This window comes from Gracilinanus agilis, chromosome 6 (genome assembly GCF_016433145.1).
Source record: "Gracilinanus agilis isolate LMUSP501 chromosome 6, AgileGrace, whole genome shotgun sequence".
In the NCBI taxonomy this organism is placed as follows: Eukaryota; Metazoa; Chordata; class Mammalia; order Didelphimorphia; family Didelphidae; genus Gracilinanus; species Gracilinanus agilis.
This window is the reverse complement of record NC_058135.1, coordinates 127572864-127594302: the sequence shown is the minus strand read 5'-3', so window position 1 is coordinate 127594302 and position 21439 is coordinate 127572864. Positions and strand designations below refer to the sequence as shown.

At 36.9% G+C, this 21439-nt stretch overlaps 1 protein-coding gene across 1 annotated transcript in view; it reads left to right on the top strand.

Moving 5' to 3' along the window:
• Nucleotides 1-19898, top strand: part of C6H4orf51 (chromosome 6 C4orf51 homolog) — a 37275-nt gene extending 17377 nt beyond the window's left edge. The window contains exons 3-5 of the mRNA XM_044681701.1: nucleotides 11936-11994; nucleotides 19452-19506; nucleotides 19807-19898. Of these exons, the coding sequence (XP_044537636.1) occupies nucleotides 11936-11994; nucleotides 19452-19506; nucleotides 19807-19898 (206 nt within the window). The remainder of the gene's footprint in view (nucleotides 1-11935; nucleotides 11995-19451; nucleotides 19507-19806) is intronic.
• The last annotated feature ends 1541 nt before the right edge of the window (nucleotides 19899-21439 follow it).

The window sequence follows — 21439 nt, the reverse complement described above, 5'->3', positions numbered from 1 at the left end:
GTGTGTCAAAATTCGCCAAAAAACCATGCATAACTCGGGTGGTGTGTCACTTCGAGAAAAAACCATAATTTCACGATGTTTATAGTTTAAATAACAAAAATATATAATTGTAATATATAACTTTATTTAATAAGCCAAAATAGGTAAATTAATATAGGTAGAATTGTCATCTACACTATAGCAAATGTTTCATCCTCGGCATGCAGCACGATATGTGCCCCCATGAGCCTGTGAGTCATCAAAAATGGCTACACGTGTCAGTGGTTTGCCATCACAGACCTAGGAAGACAAAGGAAAACCTTGTATCTGAACTCATGTTCTAAGACTCCAAGTTCAGTCCTCTTATGTCTGGAGCTTTTCCCACAGTGTATTCACATTACATAGAAAGAGCTATGTAAATGTTGTCTTATTAGCTTATTTGAGCCTTAGTTTCCAAATCTGTCAAATGGGAATAATACTACCCTGGTTACTTGCCTTACACCAAAGTTGTTGTAGGCAAAGTGCTCTGTAAATTTTAAATGTTGCACAAAAATTTTGTTATATTCAGGGCGCTTAATAGCTTAAAATTGCAGCAAGATTTTTGGAAAACCTTGTGTTAGGATTGCCTGGATTTGAATTCTTTTGAATGCTTTGCCCTGATGGGAGTAAACATACAGGCATATAACTTTAGAAAAAAGATAGGAAATAGAACAATTGTGTCATCCCTCGAGTTCACTGTTCTCTGATTAACTGAGGTGGAATAATTAGTGTTTTGGACTTGGGCTGTGAAAATTTCAACTTTGATTGCTGTAGCCAAATTTGCCCAGAGGAAACCTTGCCTGGAGCCATGCAGCACCGATTTCTTGTTCTATGTACCTCATTGGAGATCAAAAGCCATCTAATGAGCAGTTAAATGTTGCAAGAAAATATTTAAGTGAAAGGCAACTGTTTCTAAATTTCCCACTGAGACCGGACACAGGGGAACACTGGCAGTCAGACCTGTTATTAAGGTCACAAGACATCATCTGTTACTGTGGGCATCTTAATATGAAAACCTCACATGACAGGAGGAATGGCCAGGATTGATTCCCCCTATCCACTTGGAAGTTAGAATGACAGAGGTTTTCCTTGGGCTTGGGTCCCCGGCTTTGCATTTATTTCTTCAAGGCATGGGGTATATTTAAAAGAGCAGAAAAGTGGTCTGAGGCTTTGAAGAAAGTTCTTGGGTCTGCCTTTGGCTCTTACTTACCCTCACTTAATTTAGGATGTTGCCTGCCAGATCCCTTTGAAGTAATAGCATGTTCCCTATGTCTAGTCTCCACAGGGAATTTAGAAACAGTTACCTTGAACTTGAATGTCTTCTTGCAACATTTAACCATTCATTGGATGGCTTTCTATTTCAATGTGCAGAGAATCTGACCTGGATCATTGGATTTAGAGTAAGAAGGGTTAGAGAGTGATGGAAATATAAATGTTTTTTAGGATCTACTGTGTAAGGAAGAGGGGGAGGGAGAAAGAGGAGAGGGACACAGAGGAGAGGATAAGGAAAGGGTAGGTAGGAAAGAGGGGAAGAAGAGAAAGGGAGAAAGGAGAGGAAGAGGGAGAGAGGAGAGAGGGAGAGAGATGAGTGAGAGAGAGAAGAGAGAAGGAGAGAGAAAAGAGAAGAGAGGGAGAGAGAAGAGAAAGAGGAGAGAGGGAGGGAGAGAAGAGAAAAGAGAAGAGAGGGAGAGAGAAGAGAAAGAGGAGAGAGGGAGGGAGAGAAGAGAAAAGAGAGAAAAGAGGGAGAGGGAGAGAGAAGAGAGGGAAAGAGAAAAGAGGGAGGGAGGGGGAGAGAGAGAAGAGAGAGGAAGAGAAAGGAGAGAAAAGAGGAGAGAGAGAGAGAAAGAGAGAGAGAGTGAGTGAGAGAGAGAGAACATTTCAATAGGTTAAATCTTGAGCTACTGGTTCAGAAGTTTACTTTTGTCTTTACCTGATCTACTTTTATAGAGCAAACATTTATTCAAAATAGAATAAAAGCCAGGTTTTCTTTATCTAGAGAAAAAGTTATAAAAGTACACACAGCAAATAAAGTTTAAAGAAAGCAGGACATTCTCCCTCTCAGGGTGAAACCAGTTCATTATAGAACAAAGAGGCAGAGGAAGGGGAAAAGGCAGAGAAGGGGACACATTTACCAGGTCCTACTAGCAGCAGCTTCAGTGAGAAGCAGCAGCAACAGCAGCAGTAGCAGATGGGGAAACCAAAAAATTCTGTTCACACAGATTGTTCCTTAAGCGGATGCAAATAAGGCTCTGAGTTCTTATGGAAGTAGCCTGGCTTCACTCTTAACTGGCTGGCCGGTGATTCTGGTGCCAGTTTATGTCCTCCCTCCCCAACTCTTCTATTCCTTACAGCTCCATAGTCTCCAGTTTCCCCATCCAGGTGACTTCTGCTTCTTGATCCTTTAGTTCTTCCTTCCAAAGAGAAAAGGAAAAACCAAACTGCCCCCCTTCCTGATAAAGAGATGCTAATATTTAACATACTTTCATTGGGACTGCATGCCAGTTGGACATATACCACATAGAACACACAAAGTTCCTGAGGGCAGAGTGGACATCCCATAACACAGGATTCAAGAGTGAAGCCTTTGCTCATTCTTTCACTTTTAGCATATTGCAACGTATCACAGATTATATTTATGTCCCTGGATTAAGTAGATTTATGGAGTTCACTGAAATGGATCTGAGATTTGTAGAGTTAGAAGTTCTTTCCAGTGATCCATATCACAACCCATCTATTCATGGCCATCATTTGCTTCTCTTGTCCATGTTCTCCCAAAAGTGTGCCAAGGCGTGGGATGTTCCACACAATGGATTACATTATTTGGTTTTTAACAAAACTAACCTTCACAAACTGGTCAAGTAACTTTAATAGATTCCTTCAAAAGAGTTGCCAAACTACATGATGAATTGTGCATTTTTCTTTTATAAAAAAACAAGTGTCCCAAATTTGCTGACCTTTTCTGTGAATACAAGTGACTATTCTACCTAATAGACATTAAAATACACACATACACACACATACATACACACCACATACAATGTGTCCTTTAAAGGTAAAAGTGACTTTTTAAATGAATGAGAAAGTAGCTCCTTAAAAAAAAAAAACATTCTTTGGAGGCACCTGGGTAGCTCAGTGGATTGAGAGCCAGACCTAGAGATATGGGAGGTCCTGGGTTCAAATTTGACCTCAGACACTTCTCAGCTGTGTGACCCTGGGCAAGTCACTTGACCCCCCATTGCCTAGTCCTTACCCCTCTTCTGCCTTGGAGCCAATATGCAGCATTGACTTCAAGATGGAAGGTAAGGGTTTTAATTTAAAAAACAACAAAAAACAAAAGAAAACCATTCTTCAAAGAGTACTTTTTGAAAACGGATGTTTTGAAAATATTTTCCATCCTTAAGTGATCTTGTTGCAGGAATAATTTGTGTGTAACCTCTAAAGCCTCTTATACTTGCACATTTAGAAAACTAAAATTTCTAACCTGTTTAAAAATCTTTTAAATAGTTTCAGTGTATTTTCAATGTAATGTTAAAATACAAAGATGCCACAACTACCAAATAGGTTTGCAAGAACAATCGAATGATATCAGAGAAGATAGAAATTTTCTAGTCTACTTTTAAGAAAAACCTTTATGTAACTGGTGGATGGGATTGAAATAAGAGTAATCATGATTGAGTAAGCACAATCAAGGATGTACTTCTTCCATCTGGCATATTTTTGGGGGGACTATCTTTTTCAGTCATAAGAATCATTAAAACTATTGAAAGAAACTGAACTTAGAACTAGATCTTAAAATTGCTGTATGTCAAAGTGTGAAACTAGAAGTGTTCAAAAATAATGAAGCATCTTCAATCAAATTGCTCTTATGAAACTATCTCCAGACCATACTGCTTCCACTCTGGCCTTCATCCCTACTTACTATCCACTGGAAACTTAGACTCAGCCCCTGGAACTACCCAAGGCTCTGAAAAGATGATTTTTCAACTCATCTTGCCAGGATCAAAGTCTTCAATCCACTTTTGGAGCATCTCCAGACCATATAAGCTTTCCTTTGACCTTCATCCCAATGAGCCAGTTGGATTGTGCCCCTCGTCCTTTCCTAGGCTGCTCCGTTCCAATAAGTGAGCTTTTTTTTTTTTAATTTTTTTTTAAACCCTTGTATTTCGGTGTATTGTCTCATAGGTGGAAGATCGATAAGGGTGGTCAATGGGGGTCAAGTGACTTGCCCAGGGTCACACAGCTGGGAAGTGGCTGAGGCTGGGTTTGAACCTAGGACCTCCTGTCTCTAGGCCTGACTCTCACTCCACTGAACTACACAGCTGCCCCAATAAGTGAGCTTTTACGGTATCCTGCTTGAATCCAAGCTTTAACCTCATTTTCTAGCCATCTCCGCATATAAGAAACCCTATTGATTACTTTTTAAAATGTATATGTATATAATAAATTTGACATAAATCTAAAAAATTCTCTTGCTTATCTGTATTTCCTTCTGAAATTCTGTTCCCTCCTGTGCATTAAAAATAATTTTATAGCATTTTTCATCATTATTGCTATCCTCTACACCTTAAGTCCCCTCCATTAAAAACAAATTTAAAAACCCTTGTAACAAATTAGCATAATCTGTAAGTTTCTCTATGTCTCACTTCCCCCTCTTTTTTCTCGCTTCTTTTCTAAGATTAATGCCTTTTTAATTTTTCTCATTTTTAAAACATTTTTTCAATTGCTTGTAAAAAACAATTTTAACATTCGTTTAAAAATTTTTGAATTCCATATTCCCTCCCTTATCACATCACTGAGAAAGCAAACAATCTGATATTTCACAATCATGCAAAGCATATTTCTCTCTTTGTTATTTTGTAAAAGAAAACACAGATAACCCCCCCCCCCCAAGAAAAATAAAGTAAAAAAAAAGTTTGTTTTGATCAGCATTCAGACTCCATCTGTTCTTTCTCTGGAGGTGAATAGCATTTTTCATCATAAGTCCTTTGGAATTGTCTTAGATCATGGTATTTCTGAGAACAGCTAAGTCATGCACAGTTGATCACAGTGAAATATTTCTATTACTGTGTACAATGTTCTCAAAGAGTGTCATTTTCAAGATGCATAAGGAATTGATTCAAATTTATAAGAATAAGATCCATTTCCCAATTAATAAATGGTCAAAGGATACAAACATGAGTTTTCTAACAAAGAAAGTTCAAGCTATCAGGTATATGAAAAAAATTTTCAAATGAGTAAAAATTAGAGAAATGCAGCTAAAACATCTTTTTAGTTCTAACCTCATACCCTTCAAACTAGCAAATATGATAGAAAAGGAAAATGACAAATGTTGAAGGGGTTGAGAGAAAAGAAGCACATTAATACATTGCCAGTGGAACTCTAAACTGCACTAGCCTTTCTGGAAAGTGATTTACAACTATTCTTTCATTCATTCATTCATTCATTCATTTATTTGTTTGTTTGTTTGTTTATTCATTCATTCATTCAATCATTCAATCATTCATTCATCTATTTATTTATTTGTTTTGTTTGTTTATTTATTCATTCATTCATTTATTTATTTTTATTAAAACCCTTACCTTCTGTCTTGGAGCCAATACTGTGTATTGGCTCCAAGGCAGAAGAATGGTAAGGGTAGGCAATGGGGGTTAAGTGACTTGCTGGGTCACATAGCTAGGAAGTGTCTGAGGCCAGATTTGAACCTAGGACCTCCCATCTCTAGGCCTGGCTCTCAATTCATTGAGCTACCCCACTGCCCCCAGTTTACAACTATTCTTCAAGAATTACTGAACTGTGTGTTCCTTTGGCTCAGAAGTACTACTATTAGGCTTACATTCCAAAGAGATCAAAGAAAGAGGCAAAGCTCTCTCTCTCTCTCTCTCTCTCTCTCTCTCTCTCTCTCTCTCTCTCTCTCTCTCTCTCTCTCCACACATACACACACACACACACACACACACACACACACATACACACGAGCTTTTTGGTGGTGGTAGTGGTAAAAAAAAATAAAAAATAAAAATGAATCAGGTAAAGGACTGTAGGGTGTTGGTTGGATAATATTTGAAAAGACAAGATTAGGAATCACATAGCATGAGAAGTGGATGGCTCCCAATCAGAACTTGTGAAGGAAGTAACCATAAGATCAAAGCCTCATTGAAAATCTGGAATAGTGCCATCTTTATGATGTAGGAGATACCTTCTATTTTCATGAATGGTGTCAATCAATCTTATTCTTGTTCTTGGACTGGGTAGTGGAAGCAGGGAGGTAGAGAAATGCCAGTAAATTGTATCCATATTAAATGCTCTTAATGAAAAGAAAACTGGAACAAGGATATTTTTCAGAAAGACAACATTGAGGCTTTATTTTGGAAGGTGAATTTTTTGAAGGAAAATACCAATCTGTTAGGCAGCTAGGTGGTGTGATGGATAGAATGCTAGACCAGGAATCAAAGACCTGAGTTCAAATCTAACTTTAGGTACTTTACTAATTATGTCGCCATGGGAAAGTTACTTAACCTGCCTTAGTGTGCTCTATAAAATGAGAATAATAATAGCACCCGTTCTCCAAGGGTTGATGGGAAAATCAAATGAGATAATACTTATAAAGTGCTTACAAAACTTTAAAGTGCTATAAAATATGCCGGTTATTATTATCTTCATCATCTCTGTCTTTTACTAACTCTTTTGGAGAAATGACTAAATTTGTTATATGAAAGGATCCAGACATAATAAACTCCCTATGTTCTTTTATTTAATCTTTTTTTCTTTTTTCTTTTCTTTTCTTTTCTTTTCTTTTCTTTTCTTTTCTTTTCTTTTCTTTTTAGAAAACCCTTACTTTCCATATTAGAATTGATATTAAGTATTGGTTCCAAGGCAGTAAGGGCTAGGCAATTGAGGTTAAGTGACTTGCCCAAGGTCACATAGCTAGGAAGTGTCTGAGATCAGATTTGAACCCAAGACCTCACATCTCTAGGCCTGGCTCTCAATCCGCTGAGCCACCTAGCTTTCCCTATTCTATATTCTTCTCAAGATTGAATTTGAATAAAATCATTGCCCCTAATGTTGTATAATAGACCATGCCTCCTTCTTTAGTGTCTCAAAACACTTTCTTAAAAAAAATCTGGTGATCTAGGGAATGCATCATAATCTACTTTTTATAGATGAACATTATTGAGGTAAAGAGATTTGTTTAAGGCCACACAACAATTAAGTGTCTGAATCAGAATTTGGACCTGGGCCTCTTGATTTAATCAGTCAACAAGCATTTATTAAGCACCTACTATGTATTAATGCTAAATGATGGGGATAGAAAGATGGACAGAAGACAATCCCTGCTCTCACAGTTCAACTGTGACAACATGCAGATAATTATGTATGTATGAAAAAGCAGTATACAGGATAAATTAGAGATAATATATTTTTTCATAGTGGTAGACTTTTTCTGTTTATTTTAAACATATTTTATTTTCCCCCAATTACAATATTTTTTAATTTTAATTTTTAAATATTTTTCCATGTTTACATGTTTCATTTTCTTTCTTTCCCTTCCTTCCTCCCCATCTCAGAACCAACTAGCAATTCCAATGGGTTGTACAAATGTTATCACATGATACCTATTTCCATATTATTCATTTTTGCTATAGATTGATTTTTTAAAGCCTAAACCCCAAATCACATACCCATATATTCATGTGATAAGTGATGTGATATGTTTTGCTTTTGCATTTCTTCTCCTACAATTCTTTCTCTTACTGTGGATAGCATTCTTTCCCTTAAGATCTTCAGGAGTGTCCTGATTTGTTGCATTGCTACTAGTAGCAAAAATCATTACATTGGATTGTTCCACAATGTTTCACTTTCTGTTCTGGTTCTGCTCATTTCACTCTGCATCAGTTCATTGAGATTCTCTCAGTTCATATGGAAAGCCTCCAGAATTTCCATCACCATCATATGCCACAATTTGTTCAGCCATTCCTCAATTGAGGGACACTCCCTCATTTTCCAGTTTTTTTTGCCACCACAAAGAGTGTGGCTATGAATATTTTTGTACAAGTATTTTTCCTTATGATCACTTTGGGGTACAAACCTAGCAGTGGTATGGCTGGATCAAAGGATATGCATTTTTTAAAAGCCTTTTGCGCATAATTCCATACTGCTTTCCAGAATGGCTGGATTAATTCACAACTCCACCAACAATGTATTAGTGTCCCGATTTTTGCCACAACCCCTCCAACATTTATTATTTTCCTTTACTGTCATATTGGCCAATCTGCTAGGTGTGAGGTAGTACATCAGCATTGTCTTGATTTGCATTTCTCTAATTATGAGAGATTTTGAACAATTTTTCATGTGCTTACTGATAGTTTTGATTTATCTGAAAGCTGCCTATTCATGTCCCTTGACCATTTGTCAGTTGAGGAATGGCTTGATTTTTTGGTAATTTTGTAATTGACTTAGCTCCTTACAAATTTGAGAAATGAGGCCTTTGTCGGAGGTTTTTTGTTATAGAAAAGCTTCCCCAATTTTGCTTCCCTTCTAATTTTGGTTGCACCCAATTACAATTTTTTAACATTCATTTTTTAAATAACACTTTGAGTTCCAAATTCTCTCCCTCTTTCCCACCCTTCACATTGCAGTGGATAGATTCTCTTGCCTCAGATACTTCATAGCTGTGTGACTCTGGGCAATTCATTAAACCTCTCTCACACTTAATTTCTTCATCTGAAAAATGGGGATAATTATAACTTCTACTTCCCAGGGCTTTTGTTAGGATCAAAGGTACCAAATCATACATATGAAGCACTGTTCCAAAATTAAAGTACTAAAAATCCCTAGTTATTATTCTGAGGGTGACAACTTGTAAATAACTAGGTATATACAAATATATACAAAGCAGATAAAGGTAGATAATCTGATAGTGAAAGACATTAGTTGTGGCAGGGGAGGGGAAGGAAAGCGGGAAAAAAGTTCTCATACAAAATGTATAGGATTTGAGCTAAGTCTTGGAGAAAGCATGGGAAACTTAAGACCTCGAGTGAGGGGGCAGAGCATTCCAGATCCAGGAGACAAGCCAGAACAGAGGCACAGAGGTTGGAGAAGGAAAGGAGTATGTAAAAGAAAAAAATGATTCTGACAATGATTTAAGGATGGCTTGGGCATGGAGAAAGAGTCAAAGGAAGAAGACCTTTTAAAAGGTAGGAAGCTAATGTAAATAGGCTAAGTGGGTAGTGATACATATGGTAGCAGTGGAAACAGAGGAAGGGATGGATGCAAGAGACATTAATAGATGTGTAGTCACAGGATTTGGCATCTGATTAGATATGGAAACTAAAGGGCAGGAAAGAATTTAAGAGAACCAACCACTCTGAAGGTTATGGACATGGGTGGTGGGTGAATGGAGACAGAATTAGAGAAGTCCTAAAGGAATAATTTTAGGGGGAAGATGAGTTAGTTCAAGAGTGAATGTGTAATATTTTAAGTGCCCAGGGGACATCCAGGTAAAGATGTCCTATAGGTGGTTGAAGATTTGGATCTGGAGCTCAGGGGAGAGGTGGTTGCTTTGGGGGTTGTACTACTCTGTTTCTAGCCATGTTGTTTTGTTGCAAGACGACTAGCTAGTTAAAACATCTGCCAGTGCTTTGGGATTTGGGAGTCTTCTAACCCTTGGAAGAATGGGAATTTAGATTCATTGCACAAGGAAGTAGTAGTACAGCAAACTGGCCAGATTAAAAGCTGGAGCTTGCTCTTACCTGAGTCATGTAGAAATGTGGTTTTTTCCCTTGAATCATTTGTATAATTGCTGTAAGTTTTTTTACTTCATTTTGGTTGAGGATACCTAGAAAAAATGTTTCTCTGTATAATTTGGGCTATCACCTGATGAGTTTGCACTCACCAGAGTCCCTCCTTCACCCTGCTTTGTATTATCAGGTTTCTGTCCCTTTTGGGAAGAGAATTCAACTCAATTCAACTTAATAAGCACACATATGTACATATATTTTCAGTTACACGTAGACACAACTTTTGACGACTGTTTTCTAACATTTTAGGATTCAGATTTTCTTCTTCCCTCCCCGGGAGGTCAATATTTTGATGTGCGTTATACCAAGGCTTTCATGCAATCCATAACAAGCTTTTCTTAAATGCCTACTATGTACCAGACACCATGCTAAGCCTTGGGAAATAGAAAACGAAACAAGTCCTCTGCCATCAAAGAGTTTGTATTTGACTATGGGAAATAACCTGTACACAGAAAAGTAAAATGCCTGCAGTGTGTGTATGTGTGTGTGTGTGTGTGTGTGTGTGTGTGTGTGTGTGTGTGTGTGAGGTTCATGTAGGTTCTGGGTATCCACATGGATCTGTTTAGATTGTGGTTCACAGAGAAATATGTGTGACTAGATAGCTCCAAGTCTTCTCTGATTCTTGCCAGGCAGGGCGTAGCAGAAACTTGGTGGCTTGAGGCTGGCCACTCTCCTCTCCTCAGAGGCAGAGAGTACTGAGCTAGAATATCTGTCTTTCCCCCTAAATATTATTAGTCTAGGAAAATTAATTCATAGGTTCAAGTTATTCCTGATCTTTCTCTCTTTAGTAGGGAAGGAGAGCTTTGAGCTATATATTTAAAAGTTGACTCCCTTCCCACCAAATCTGAGTTACAAAAGACACATAGTGAATAAAAAATAAAAATAAAGTCATTTGGGAAGGCTAGGTGACTCAGTGCATAGTGAGCCAAGCCTGGAGGCAAGAAGTCCTGGGTTCAAATTTGTCCTCTGATAATTCTTAGCTGTGTATCCCAGGGCAAGTCATTTAACTCCAATTACCTTGCCCTTACTACTCTTCTGTCTTGGAACTGACGCTTAATATCAATTCCAAGGCAGAAGATAGGGGTTTGAAAAAAGATTTATCCAAACCAATAACAAAAGAAATCAAAGAAGTTATACAGGTTAGAATATACCAGAAAATACAGAGTGAATGAGTTCTCCCATTGGGAGCAAGAAATCAGACTTTAGCCATAAGGGAGAAAGAGCCTCAGATCTCACCTGTGGCTGAATTCTCCAGTCTCTCTAGCATGGTGATCTGAGGCTGGGGCATGACTGAGGAACTGGATCCTCTACATGGCAGTTGAAGAGAATATGGAACCACATTCCAGCTTCCAATTCTAGAAATACTGAGAGTTCTCATCCAAAGGCTTGCCAACTTTGCCCCGCATGTAGGCAAGGAGTATCAAGTAATCAATCTCTACCAAAGAAAAGAGACTTAGGCAAGTGAGCCTGAGCTCTGGGTTACATACAACATCCAAAATAAATACAGGATAATTATTTGGGAGTGGAGTGTATGCGAAGGATAGAATTAACAACTCAGGGAATCAGGAAAAGTCTCTTGAAGGAGATGGAAGAAAAGTACACTTAATCCTTTTTTTTTCTTACTGAATAAATATAGTAAATCAAGAGTTGGTTCATTACAGAACAGCGTATATAACAACATACTTTTTAATACTTTAGTTAGTTTTGCTGGACTTTTTTTCACTTTACTTTTTATTAATTTTGGGGGGAATGGCTTTCTGGGAAGAGGATGAAGGAGAGATACATTGGAAAATGTGAGTGACAAAACCAAAATACATCAATCAAATTTTATTTTTTAAAATTATATAACATGGGATCTCCTATTAGAATTTTTCTCTTCTTGGCTTATTAAGGGTCACACAAGAGTTTCAGACATAAAAATATTCATCACTCTCAGAAGTATTTTTTTTTTCTGTAACATCTTTTCCTACAAACTAATCTTACCTTCTAATGATTATACCCTAAAACAGAGCAAATGCTATATAATGCTTGTTGGCAGAATCCTTCAGGGGAATCATGAGGAGCTCTAAGGGAACACTGGGTTTAGTGCCAGCCTTCTTTTTCTTTCATTTGTCTTCCAGGAACCTGTCCGGATATTACACGTTTCTTTAAAGATTCAATGCATGTTAACCACCGGGTGGTAAGTAAAACATTTCGCCATTCTTCGTTTATTGGACAGAACCTAGAAGTATAATAAATATTATTCTTTGTTATTCTTAAATAATAAAATATTATTTAAATCACTTAAATAATTAAATTACTTGAAAAGTTTATTGGAAGTATTTATTACTTTATAGTCGTTCAGAATGGGTAGGAATCAAATCTATAATTTTATTTTGTATAAGGGTGAGAAAACTTGCTCTACTAATAAGGAACAGTATTTCTTTGTAACTTTTAGTCTTAGAGAGGTGCCTAGGGCACTGAGGTTAGGTGACTTGTCCAAGGTCTCATGGCCAATATGTGTCAGGGGTTGAATTTTGAACCCAGGTCTTTCTGATTTTGAAACCTACTCCTTACGCCTTATTGCTTTTATTATTATTTGAGATGATAAAAAGCAAAAATGAAAACAAAAAACCAAATCCGATCCAACAAGCCAACCAAACCCAACCAGCTTTAGAAATCAGTACCTGTCTTTTTAGATATGTTCCTTACTTTCTTTGTCCTTCTTTCTTTTCCATTCATACTTTAATGCTTGGATGGATGTGTGATCCTGTTCCTGTGTGATTCTTATTCATGGCCTCTTGCGAATCTTCCAAAGGTTCATCTCAGACATAGCAGTGGTCCCATCCAAACTATTGGCAGTTGTTGAATAATTTTATTCAGCACACCCCAAGGCTTTTTTTTCTCAGTCTTTGCCGCCATATTTTCTGCAGCTAAAACAACAACAAAAGATCAGCCATCTGGAAACTTCACCATCAGCAGAAAGTATTTGTAGTCTTAGATATTTTAATTCATTTCATTACGTATTTTTTTTAAAGCACTATTTTGTGCCAGGCATGGAAATAGGTGCTGGGAATACAGGAACAAAACTTCAAAAAACATTTCTCCTCAAAGACCTTACATTTTGTTGGGGGTGGCAGGTGGCGGAATGGTTATAACATATACACAGATGAATAAATGCAAACATATGTAAATAAATAATATTTTCTGGGGCAGAGGGGTGGCAGAGAACACTAGCAGAAGGCTGGGTCCTGTACAAAGCAAGTTAGATAGATAGTCCCTTAAACAGTTATCAGCAAAGGCAGATAAGAGAAATTCAGGCAAAATAGAGCAGAATTAAAATAAATAAATAAATGTTAAACAGTAAGCAAAGTTTTGAGCAAATATTCACATGGTAAAGAAGTCACAAAAGTTTAAAAATTTTTTTTTGGTGAAACTCTGGTGAGGGACAAATCATGAATCATGGAATTTCATGTTTACGTAGGGACAAATGGAATCAAATGATCAAATCTTAGAGTTAGTCAAGGAAGGCTTCATGGTGTGATTTCAGGAGCTAGAGGAGGGGTCAGCAATGCATGGCTCTTTCTGCAAGAGCCATAAAGTCCATTTTTTTTTCAGGCGCTGTTACAGGAGCGGCACTGTGAGCACTGTACGGCTCTCACAAAATTACATTTTAAAAAATGTGGCGTTTGTGGCTCTCACGGCCAAAAAGGTTGCTGACCCCTGAGCTAGAGTATTTCAATAATTAAAGGCCAAGAATGCTGGCAGAATTTTGGAGGAAGTGCTCAGTTGATCAGAAGGATTGGGGCCACTGAGTAAATTTCTATGAGAAGGGGTTAGGAATGGAGAATGGTGAGCAACCATTAGCTACTGATATTTAGAGCCTAAATAGGAGGAATGAGTGAGGGTAATAAAACAGTTTGAAGTTTCTAGGAGGAGGCCTTTGAAGAAGCAGATCATCATAGCCTACTGGAGTTGGAATTAGAGGTATGAATCCCAGCTGCCAGACTTAGTGATTGTATGGCCTTGAGTAAGTCACTTCTGTCTCTGTGTCTAAGCCTGTTTTCTCTTTTGCAAAATGAATGGATTAATCTAAATGACCTTTAGATTCCCCTCTGGTTCTCAGTCCTATGATAAATTTGGACCTGGTCAGCAATGGGACCTTGTAAAGTGGAGCAAACACAGGCAAAGGTACGGAAAAGGTCACTCTGGCCAACTCATTTAATCCAAGTGCTACCTTTAAAGGGTGATAAAACAGATGCTAATTAGTCAATTTTCTTCCAGATTTGGCTAAAATCATTTAAAAATTAACAAAGCAACTACTTTGCAAGTTTGTGAAAGAAGAAAACCTGTTGATAAAATAGGATCAACTTGATCACCAACACTGATTTATTTAATATTTTCCTTTGAAGGGAAAACAAATTCAGTGTACAAGGAAGAACAGCATAATTTTTTGTGTTAAATATCTTTTTTTAATTAATAAACATTTCTTTTCTCTCCCTCGCACATCTCTCACCTATTGAAACACACACACACACACACACACACACACACACACACACACACACACACACAACCCTTGCAGCAAATATGCATAACGAAGCAACACAGATTCTTACACAGGCCAACCAAATATGTGCATCTCTTTCACTGCAGTATAATTTAACACTAATGAGAGATTTGACATGACCTTCTCACAATACACTGGATAAGTGCAAGGTCTATAAAAAGGTCTCAGTTTAAGCTGAATTCCCAACTAGTTAAAACCAAATTCTAAGCCAGCTGATTATTCATGATTTAGTGTCAGCCCAAGAGGAATCCTTGAATGAGATCACACACTAATAATGTCTTAGGAATTGAATGGAAGGTCTGCTAACTAACTTCTGATGTTATCTAAAGTTGAGAGGCAAGATTGCAAACATTCTGGAGCCAAGATCAAAAGGCAGTAAGAACTTGATAAATTGGCTTACTTACATTCTCAAATGGGTCTGGAATTTCATTAATGTGAATGTTTCCACCAATGTCTGTCCATCCTGTATGATTTTGGTCTATATATTCCCATAAATTCACCCCCAGGGATCCAACCAACTTTCTAAGAACCTTCTTCACTTTCTCTTGATATTACTCTTGACTCAGCTCACTCTCCAGACTTCACCTCTTTGCCAGCCACCTTGCCCCCAGAATGGGTATCTTACCCTCTACACATCCTAGTTTTCCAGCTTTTCTTTTCACATCATCTTTCTTGATTAGAATGCAAAATCTTTGAAGGTAGGAATTATCTTGTTTGCATTTGTATTCCTAGCGCGTAGTATGCATTTCATAAATGTTTCACCCTCCCCCCTTCCTCTCTTGTCTGTGTCCATTCTGAGAATACCAGTGGAATCATATAGGTTGACCATTCCTTACTCTTGACATGTGACCAATTCAACTTTTTCTGTTATACATTTCTTTAATGACATCCTCTATTCACATCTTCTTCATAGTCCTCTATTTGTCGTGTACTGCAGCCTGGTCACATCCACCATTTGTTTCTCTTTTGCCCCTTTAGTAATATATTGGCAAGTGGTACTGAGAACAAATTGAAGATGATTCATATAGCAATGGAAGATAAAGTGCTATAAATATGGGAAAACAGACTAAAACCCAGCCCATGGGGCATGAATGTAATAACAGATGACAAATCAAGAATGCAAAATGGAACAGTAGCAATGTTTTCTTTTTATATCATGGAACCATTAATAACCATTCATAGGAATTAAATTAAAAACCATTCATAGGAATCTTTACTGGCAATTCCTCTAGGTTAGAGCTGGGGCTGAAGTAAATGAGGGAGGGATTCTTCATGATCATAGCATCTTCTGAGTTTAAGATATTCCAAACCCCACATAGGACCCAGCTTCACACATCTCTGCTGCTCTAGTACTAGGGCTTCTTCATTCCCTCCTGTTCCCCTTTGCTGTCTTTCAGTCTTATTTCTCAAGAAGAAATGGCAAAGAGTATAATTACATAGCACTCTGCTACTTGGAAGAAGCTCAGAAAGACTTCAGGCTCAATATCTTATTTTGCCTCTCAGTGCCCTTTGGAGATAGGTAGAAAGAGGAGATTATTTTCCCAAATGTATGTGCAGAAAAATGGAAGCCCTTAGAGGTTAAGTGATTTACCCAAGGTTCAAGAATATTTTTACTTCAGACTCAGTTAAGCATTTCTAATAAAAACATTTATGTTATTGCTCAGTAAAAGAATTCTTTAGAGACTACAGGAATTTGAACTGAAAGATTCTTTAGAGGTCTTCTAGTCTAATCCCCTCATTTGGTAGATAAAAAATATGAATGTTCCATGCCTATATGCACTGCCTGCTCCAACTAGATTTCTTCAGGACATGAACTATGCAGTCTATTTGTAATGATATTTTTTAAAATTAATTTTATTTTTTCACACCTTCTTTATCATTTCCCCCAAGAAAGAAAAACAAAATGCTTATTACAAATATATAGAGGAAAGCAAAATAAATACCCTCACTGGCCACGTCCAAAAATTGCCTTAATCTTCACTCTGAATCCATTGCCTCTTTTGTCAAGTGTGTAATACTACAGTAATATTTCAATTAACCACAATGTAGAATGACCATTTCAGGTCAATTGAATTTTCTGATTAGTTGAAATACTTTTTTTTCTAAGTTGGATGTTGAACACCTCCCAGTTCCCTCTATTTTAGAGGGAGTGGAGGTAATACAGATCCTCCCACAATAGTGGCCCTTTGGAGATATTAAATAGATAGAAATAATCTCTGTACTTGGGTTTAAGGTGGTTATAGGACTTTGTTGAGCATGGCAAATGGCATCGAACTCTACGAACAAAGATTTGATCTGTTCACTGTCCTTTTTAATCAGTTTTGCTGACCTTTTATTTTGTTCCTAGACTCTTATTTCGGTGTCCTCTTCAGATACCACCACTTTTCTATTGCCAATACCAAATTGCAGAATCTTAGAGATCAAAGAAATCTCACTTGCTCTTGAACAAGAATCACTTAATATGAAATCTCTTTCATGTAAGTGTTAAGTGTAAATGTCAGTAAAATGTAAGGCCCTTAGGGACAGTTATTATCTCATTTTTGTTTTCATATCCCTGGAGTCCAGCACAGTGCTTGACATATGGTAGACATTTAATAAATGTCTCTTGAATTGCAGTGAATTGAATTCTAAACATCTGGCCATCTAGCCTTTTGCTGAAACATCTGTAGTGAGTAAGAATCTACTGTCTTCCAAGGCAACCCATTACATTTTTTGGACAACTCTAAATTGTTTAGAAATCTTTCTTTACATCAAATCAAAATCTTTCTCTTTGTAACTTGCCCTGATTCTTCCCGTTTTCCCCTCTAGAACCATTTTCCCACTAGATCCTTGTTCTACACGACTGCTCTTCAGACACCTGAAGATAGCTGTAAAGTTGTCCTTCCTATATCTTCTCTTCTCCAGACTAAACATGTCCTTAGGAATGATCTCAAATCATCCTTCACCACTCTAAGGTCTTTTTATACATGCACCCTCAATTTCAGCAATATCATGGCTAAATGGGATGCCCTGAATTGAACACAATACATCTGTGATCTGACCAGAGCATTCTGGCCAATGCAGGGTACAATAGCATTAGCTTTGGGGGGGGGTTCTCTTCTTATTGCCACTTCATCTTGATTTCACAGTCCATTAAAATTGATAAGATTCTTTCACCTGAACTATTGCAAAGCCACATCTCCCTCATTCTTGTACTTGTGAAGTTGATTTTCTGAATCCAAATATACTTTATATTTATCATTTTGATTTGTCCAATCATCCTACCCTTTTTGAGATCTTGTTAAATCCTTATCATCACCCTCCATGTTTGATGTCCTCTGAGCTTTGTGGTGATCCCAGATTTGGCAATTCCACCATTTATGCCTTTATGTAAATGATAAAAATGTTGAACATAAAAGGGCTCAGGACAGGTTGATATTGAACCACTAATACCTACCCTTTAGATCTTCTAATATAACCAGTTTTAATTCTACTTAAATCTGCTATCTTATACCACACATCATTCCATTTTGTACTTTGCTGAAATCTAGATCGACTTTGTCTATTACATTCTCTTGATCTACTAGTTTGCTAAACCTATTTAAAAAAGAAATGAGCTTAGTCTGACATTACCTTCTTTGGGGAGGTCTTAGTGATTTTTGCTTCCTTTTCTAAATATTTGCAAAACATTTCTTTAAGAGTATGCTATGGAATTTTGAGAGAAATTGCAATGAAGTCCAGGATGAAGAGTTTGGAAAAATTTCAGTTGCTTCCCTATTTTGAAAACTGGAGAAATTTTTTCATAGTTCCAGTACTGGACTATCTCCTACTGCTCTCCATAGTCTTTCAAAGGCCACTTACATGGCTAAATAATTGTATTACACTATTCTTTTTGTGCTCTAGGATGTGGTTTTTCTGGGCCAGGTGACTTGAATGCATCAAGAGAACCTAAGTATTTTCTTGATATCTCCTAATTTACCCTGGGTTTTCAATTGTCTATTAATCTTTTTTTTTTTTTTATCATTCCTAAGCCTTCAGTTTATTCTTTTTCACAGGGAAAAGAGATTTCCCCAAAATAAGGGTTAACAAAACAGGAAACATGAAAGTAGGATCTCTAGAGTTAAAGTACTAGAGATACAACCTCCCCAACCCTTCAGGGCTACCCATAGACCCCTCAAAGAGAGAGAGTAACCATCCTCTGGATACCCAATCTGCCAGTGAGAGTGGATATTGGGGGAAAATTTCTAAAACAATCGGCCCATTTTCCTGAATTAACTAATCTAGTCTCAGGAAGAAGATTGGATTTTGAGAACTAAGTGCCCCAGAATCATGATTCTTATTTTATATAGTAGGAGTCAAATGTATAGAAAGTTGAACTCAATGTCATATGGTCAATACACATTTATTACTGTTTACCAAGCATTGTAGAAGACTTTAGGAAAAGAAAGGCAAAAATAGTCTTTGTATCCATTGTAATGAGGGAGACATATATAAATAACTAGATTCAAACACGATATATACAAAAACAGATGAAAGATAATTTCAGAAGGGAAGGAAATAATATCTGGAAAGAAGTAGAAAGTCCTTTTGAAGAAGGTGGGATTAGAACCATTTCAAAAATTAAATCTTATTTTTTCAATGAATGAAAATAGATTTTCTCTTTCTCCCACTTCCCAAACTCCTCTCCTCATACTGAAAAAAGGGAAGATTTCATTGATGGTTGTTAATGGTAGCATCCTTACAGAAATAGCCAAGACTAGAAGAAGGTAGATTTTTGGGAAAAGATAATGAGTTCTGTTTTGTACAAATTAAATTTGAGAATCTTTATGGGATATCCAATTCAAATGTCCAGGGAGAAGTTGATAATATAAGACAAGAGCTCAGGAGAGAAACTTTGAATTGTATCGGTAGATCTGAGAATCATCTTAAGAGAGATAATAACTCAATTCACAGGAGTTAATGATATCACCAATGGGGAATGTGTAGATAGAGAAAAGGAGACCAAGCCTGAGACTTTCTTTTTGACATGAGAAATTGATGGCAAGGAATTAGGTTAGATTTTATATTCAAGTTGGAATCCTTAATGATTTATCACTTTCCCCTCCCAGATGCACCAGGTTCTGTATCCTGATGTTTGTATCACCACAACACAGAAAACTTATGGTAAGTTCAAAACTCAAACTTCATCATCTATTTCATCACCATTGGGTTTTTTCTTTTCTTGAAAGTTGTTTCACTCTGTCTCCTTGTTGGTTCTTTCACTCCTGTATTTGTTTTGTGGCGATATTTTAACCTTGGTCAGAGAGGATTCTCGTGGTGACACGGATCAGCTCTGGTTCACTCCTCCATCTTGGCTCTGCCCCCCAGGACTTCTTGAAATAAAATATTTGGTTCTTGAATAGATTTATTTTCTCACATAATCTCTGACAATTTTCACAATAAATATCTCTGCCTCCATTCTAGATACCCGATCAAAATCAGCAAAATATGAAACCCAGAAAAGCTCAGTTCAAAAAAGGAGGATCGTTTCGAGTCAAGTAGGAATCTTTCCATAACCATTTTGTGTGTTTGAGGTGGAGGTGGGGAAATGGAAATGTGGGAAAGAAGGGGGAAGAAACATCAAGATATTCTATGAGCCATGATAATCAAGTGCAAATTTGGTTCATCCTACCTGAGCCATCAGTCAACCAACCAATAAACCTCTGTTGTGTACCATGCACTGTACAGAAGATCGGAGATATAAAGTAAAGCCAAAACTAGACTTTGACCTCAAGAAGCTTACTTTCTAATGACTCAAACTCCCTGATAGCATCATAGGCCATTTCTCCTGGAAATCTTAAAAAACAAAACGATCCCACCCCCCCCAAATTGATCTCTTTTGTTTTTATATCATCTATATTTATTTCCCAATATAGACTTTCTATCCATCCTTCCTCTGGAGCCCTTCTTTATGATGAAGAATTTAAAAAAGGGTGAAAAATGAGTTCAGTAAAAAACTAACCAACAAATTCAAAAAGTTTGACCTTATTAGCATTGTTCCATACCCATAAGTCTCCTAACTTTGCAACAAATGGTGGGAGATGCGTTCTGGTGGTTTTTCTTTGAGAGAGACTTTTAAATGTCTTTTGATTTTCTGGAGATGATGAATAGAACATTATAAGTCTGCAGCCATTAAAATGTCTTTTGTCCTGCCAAAATTACCTCCATTTGATGACTTCTTTTAAGAGTTGTCTCAGAGTTGGGCCATCTCTGGGTAAAATTTTATTTTCAATATGTCAGCTATCTAATTTGAGAAATCAATCAGTGGTAATGTACTAGTAAGAGAAGTTTTACTCAGCCTCTGTCTGGTCAGAGATAACAAATGCATTTTCCACAATAGCCTTCCAAAGACAATGTACCCATCTTTGAGTCCAAGCAAATGATTTTTAAATTTATTTTTAATTTTTTAAATATTTTTTATTTTTTAGAAAAATTTTCCATGGTTATATGATTCATGTTTTTCAAGTAAATGATTTTAATAATGTGAATTCTAGGTCCAACAGGAAGGGAGCACAATGTAATTGTAATCTGATAGGGAAGATAAGTTAAGGCAGGTAGTGCCCTAGAGTGGTTCTCAAATTCTTGCCTACTTGTAGAGCTAGTATAGTTCCTAGGGAGGAAAGAAGATTTTCCTAATTTATAGTTATCATTATTATTCTAAGTGAGCGTTCTTGAGAAAAACAAAGCTAGAAATCTCAAACTTAAAGGATCTTATTATATAATTACATTATAAGAATAGATTAAGTTTTGTTTATTATTTTTATTGGTATCATATTTTTGGGGGAGGGAGAAAATGTGTTCAATTTTTACAACTTTTACCCTAAAGGGCAAGCAAGACTAATGAAATTAAATCATAATCTTCCATTTCTTTGGCATTCTAAGAATGAAAAATTACAAGGCTGGTTATAGCTTAACAACTTTATTAAACCAAAAGTAGTAGGAGGAGGAAGAAGGGGAGGGAAAAGTAGGTACTTAGCTAGCTAATCTGTGGCTGCCATTGGTGGTCTTCCTTGCTACACTCCACCACGGGGGTCTAGTCAGCAACATTCACAGCACG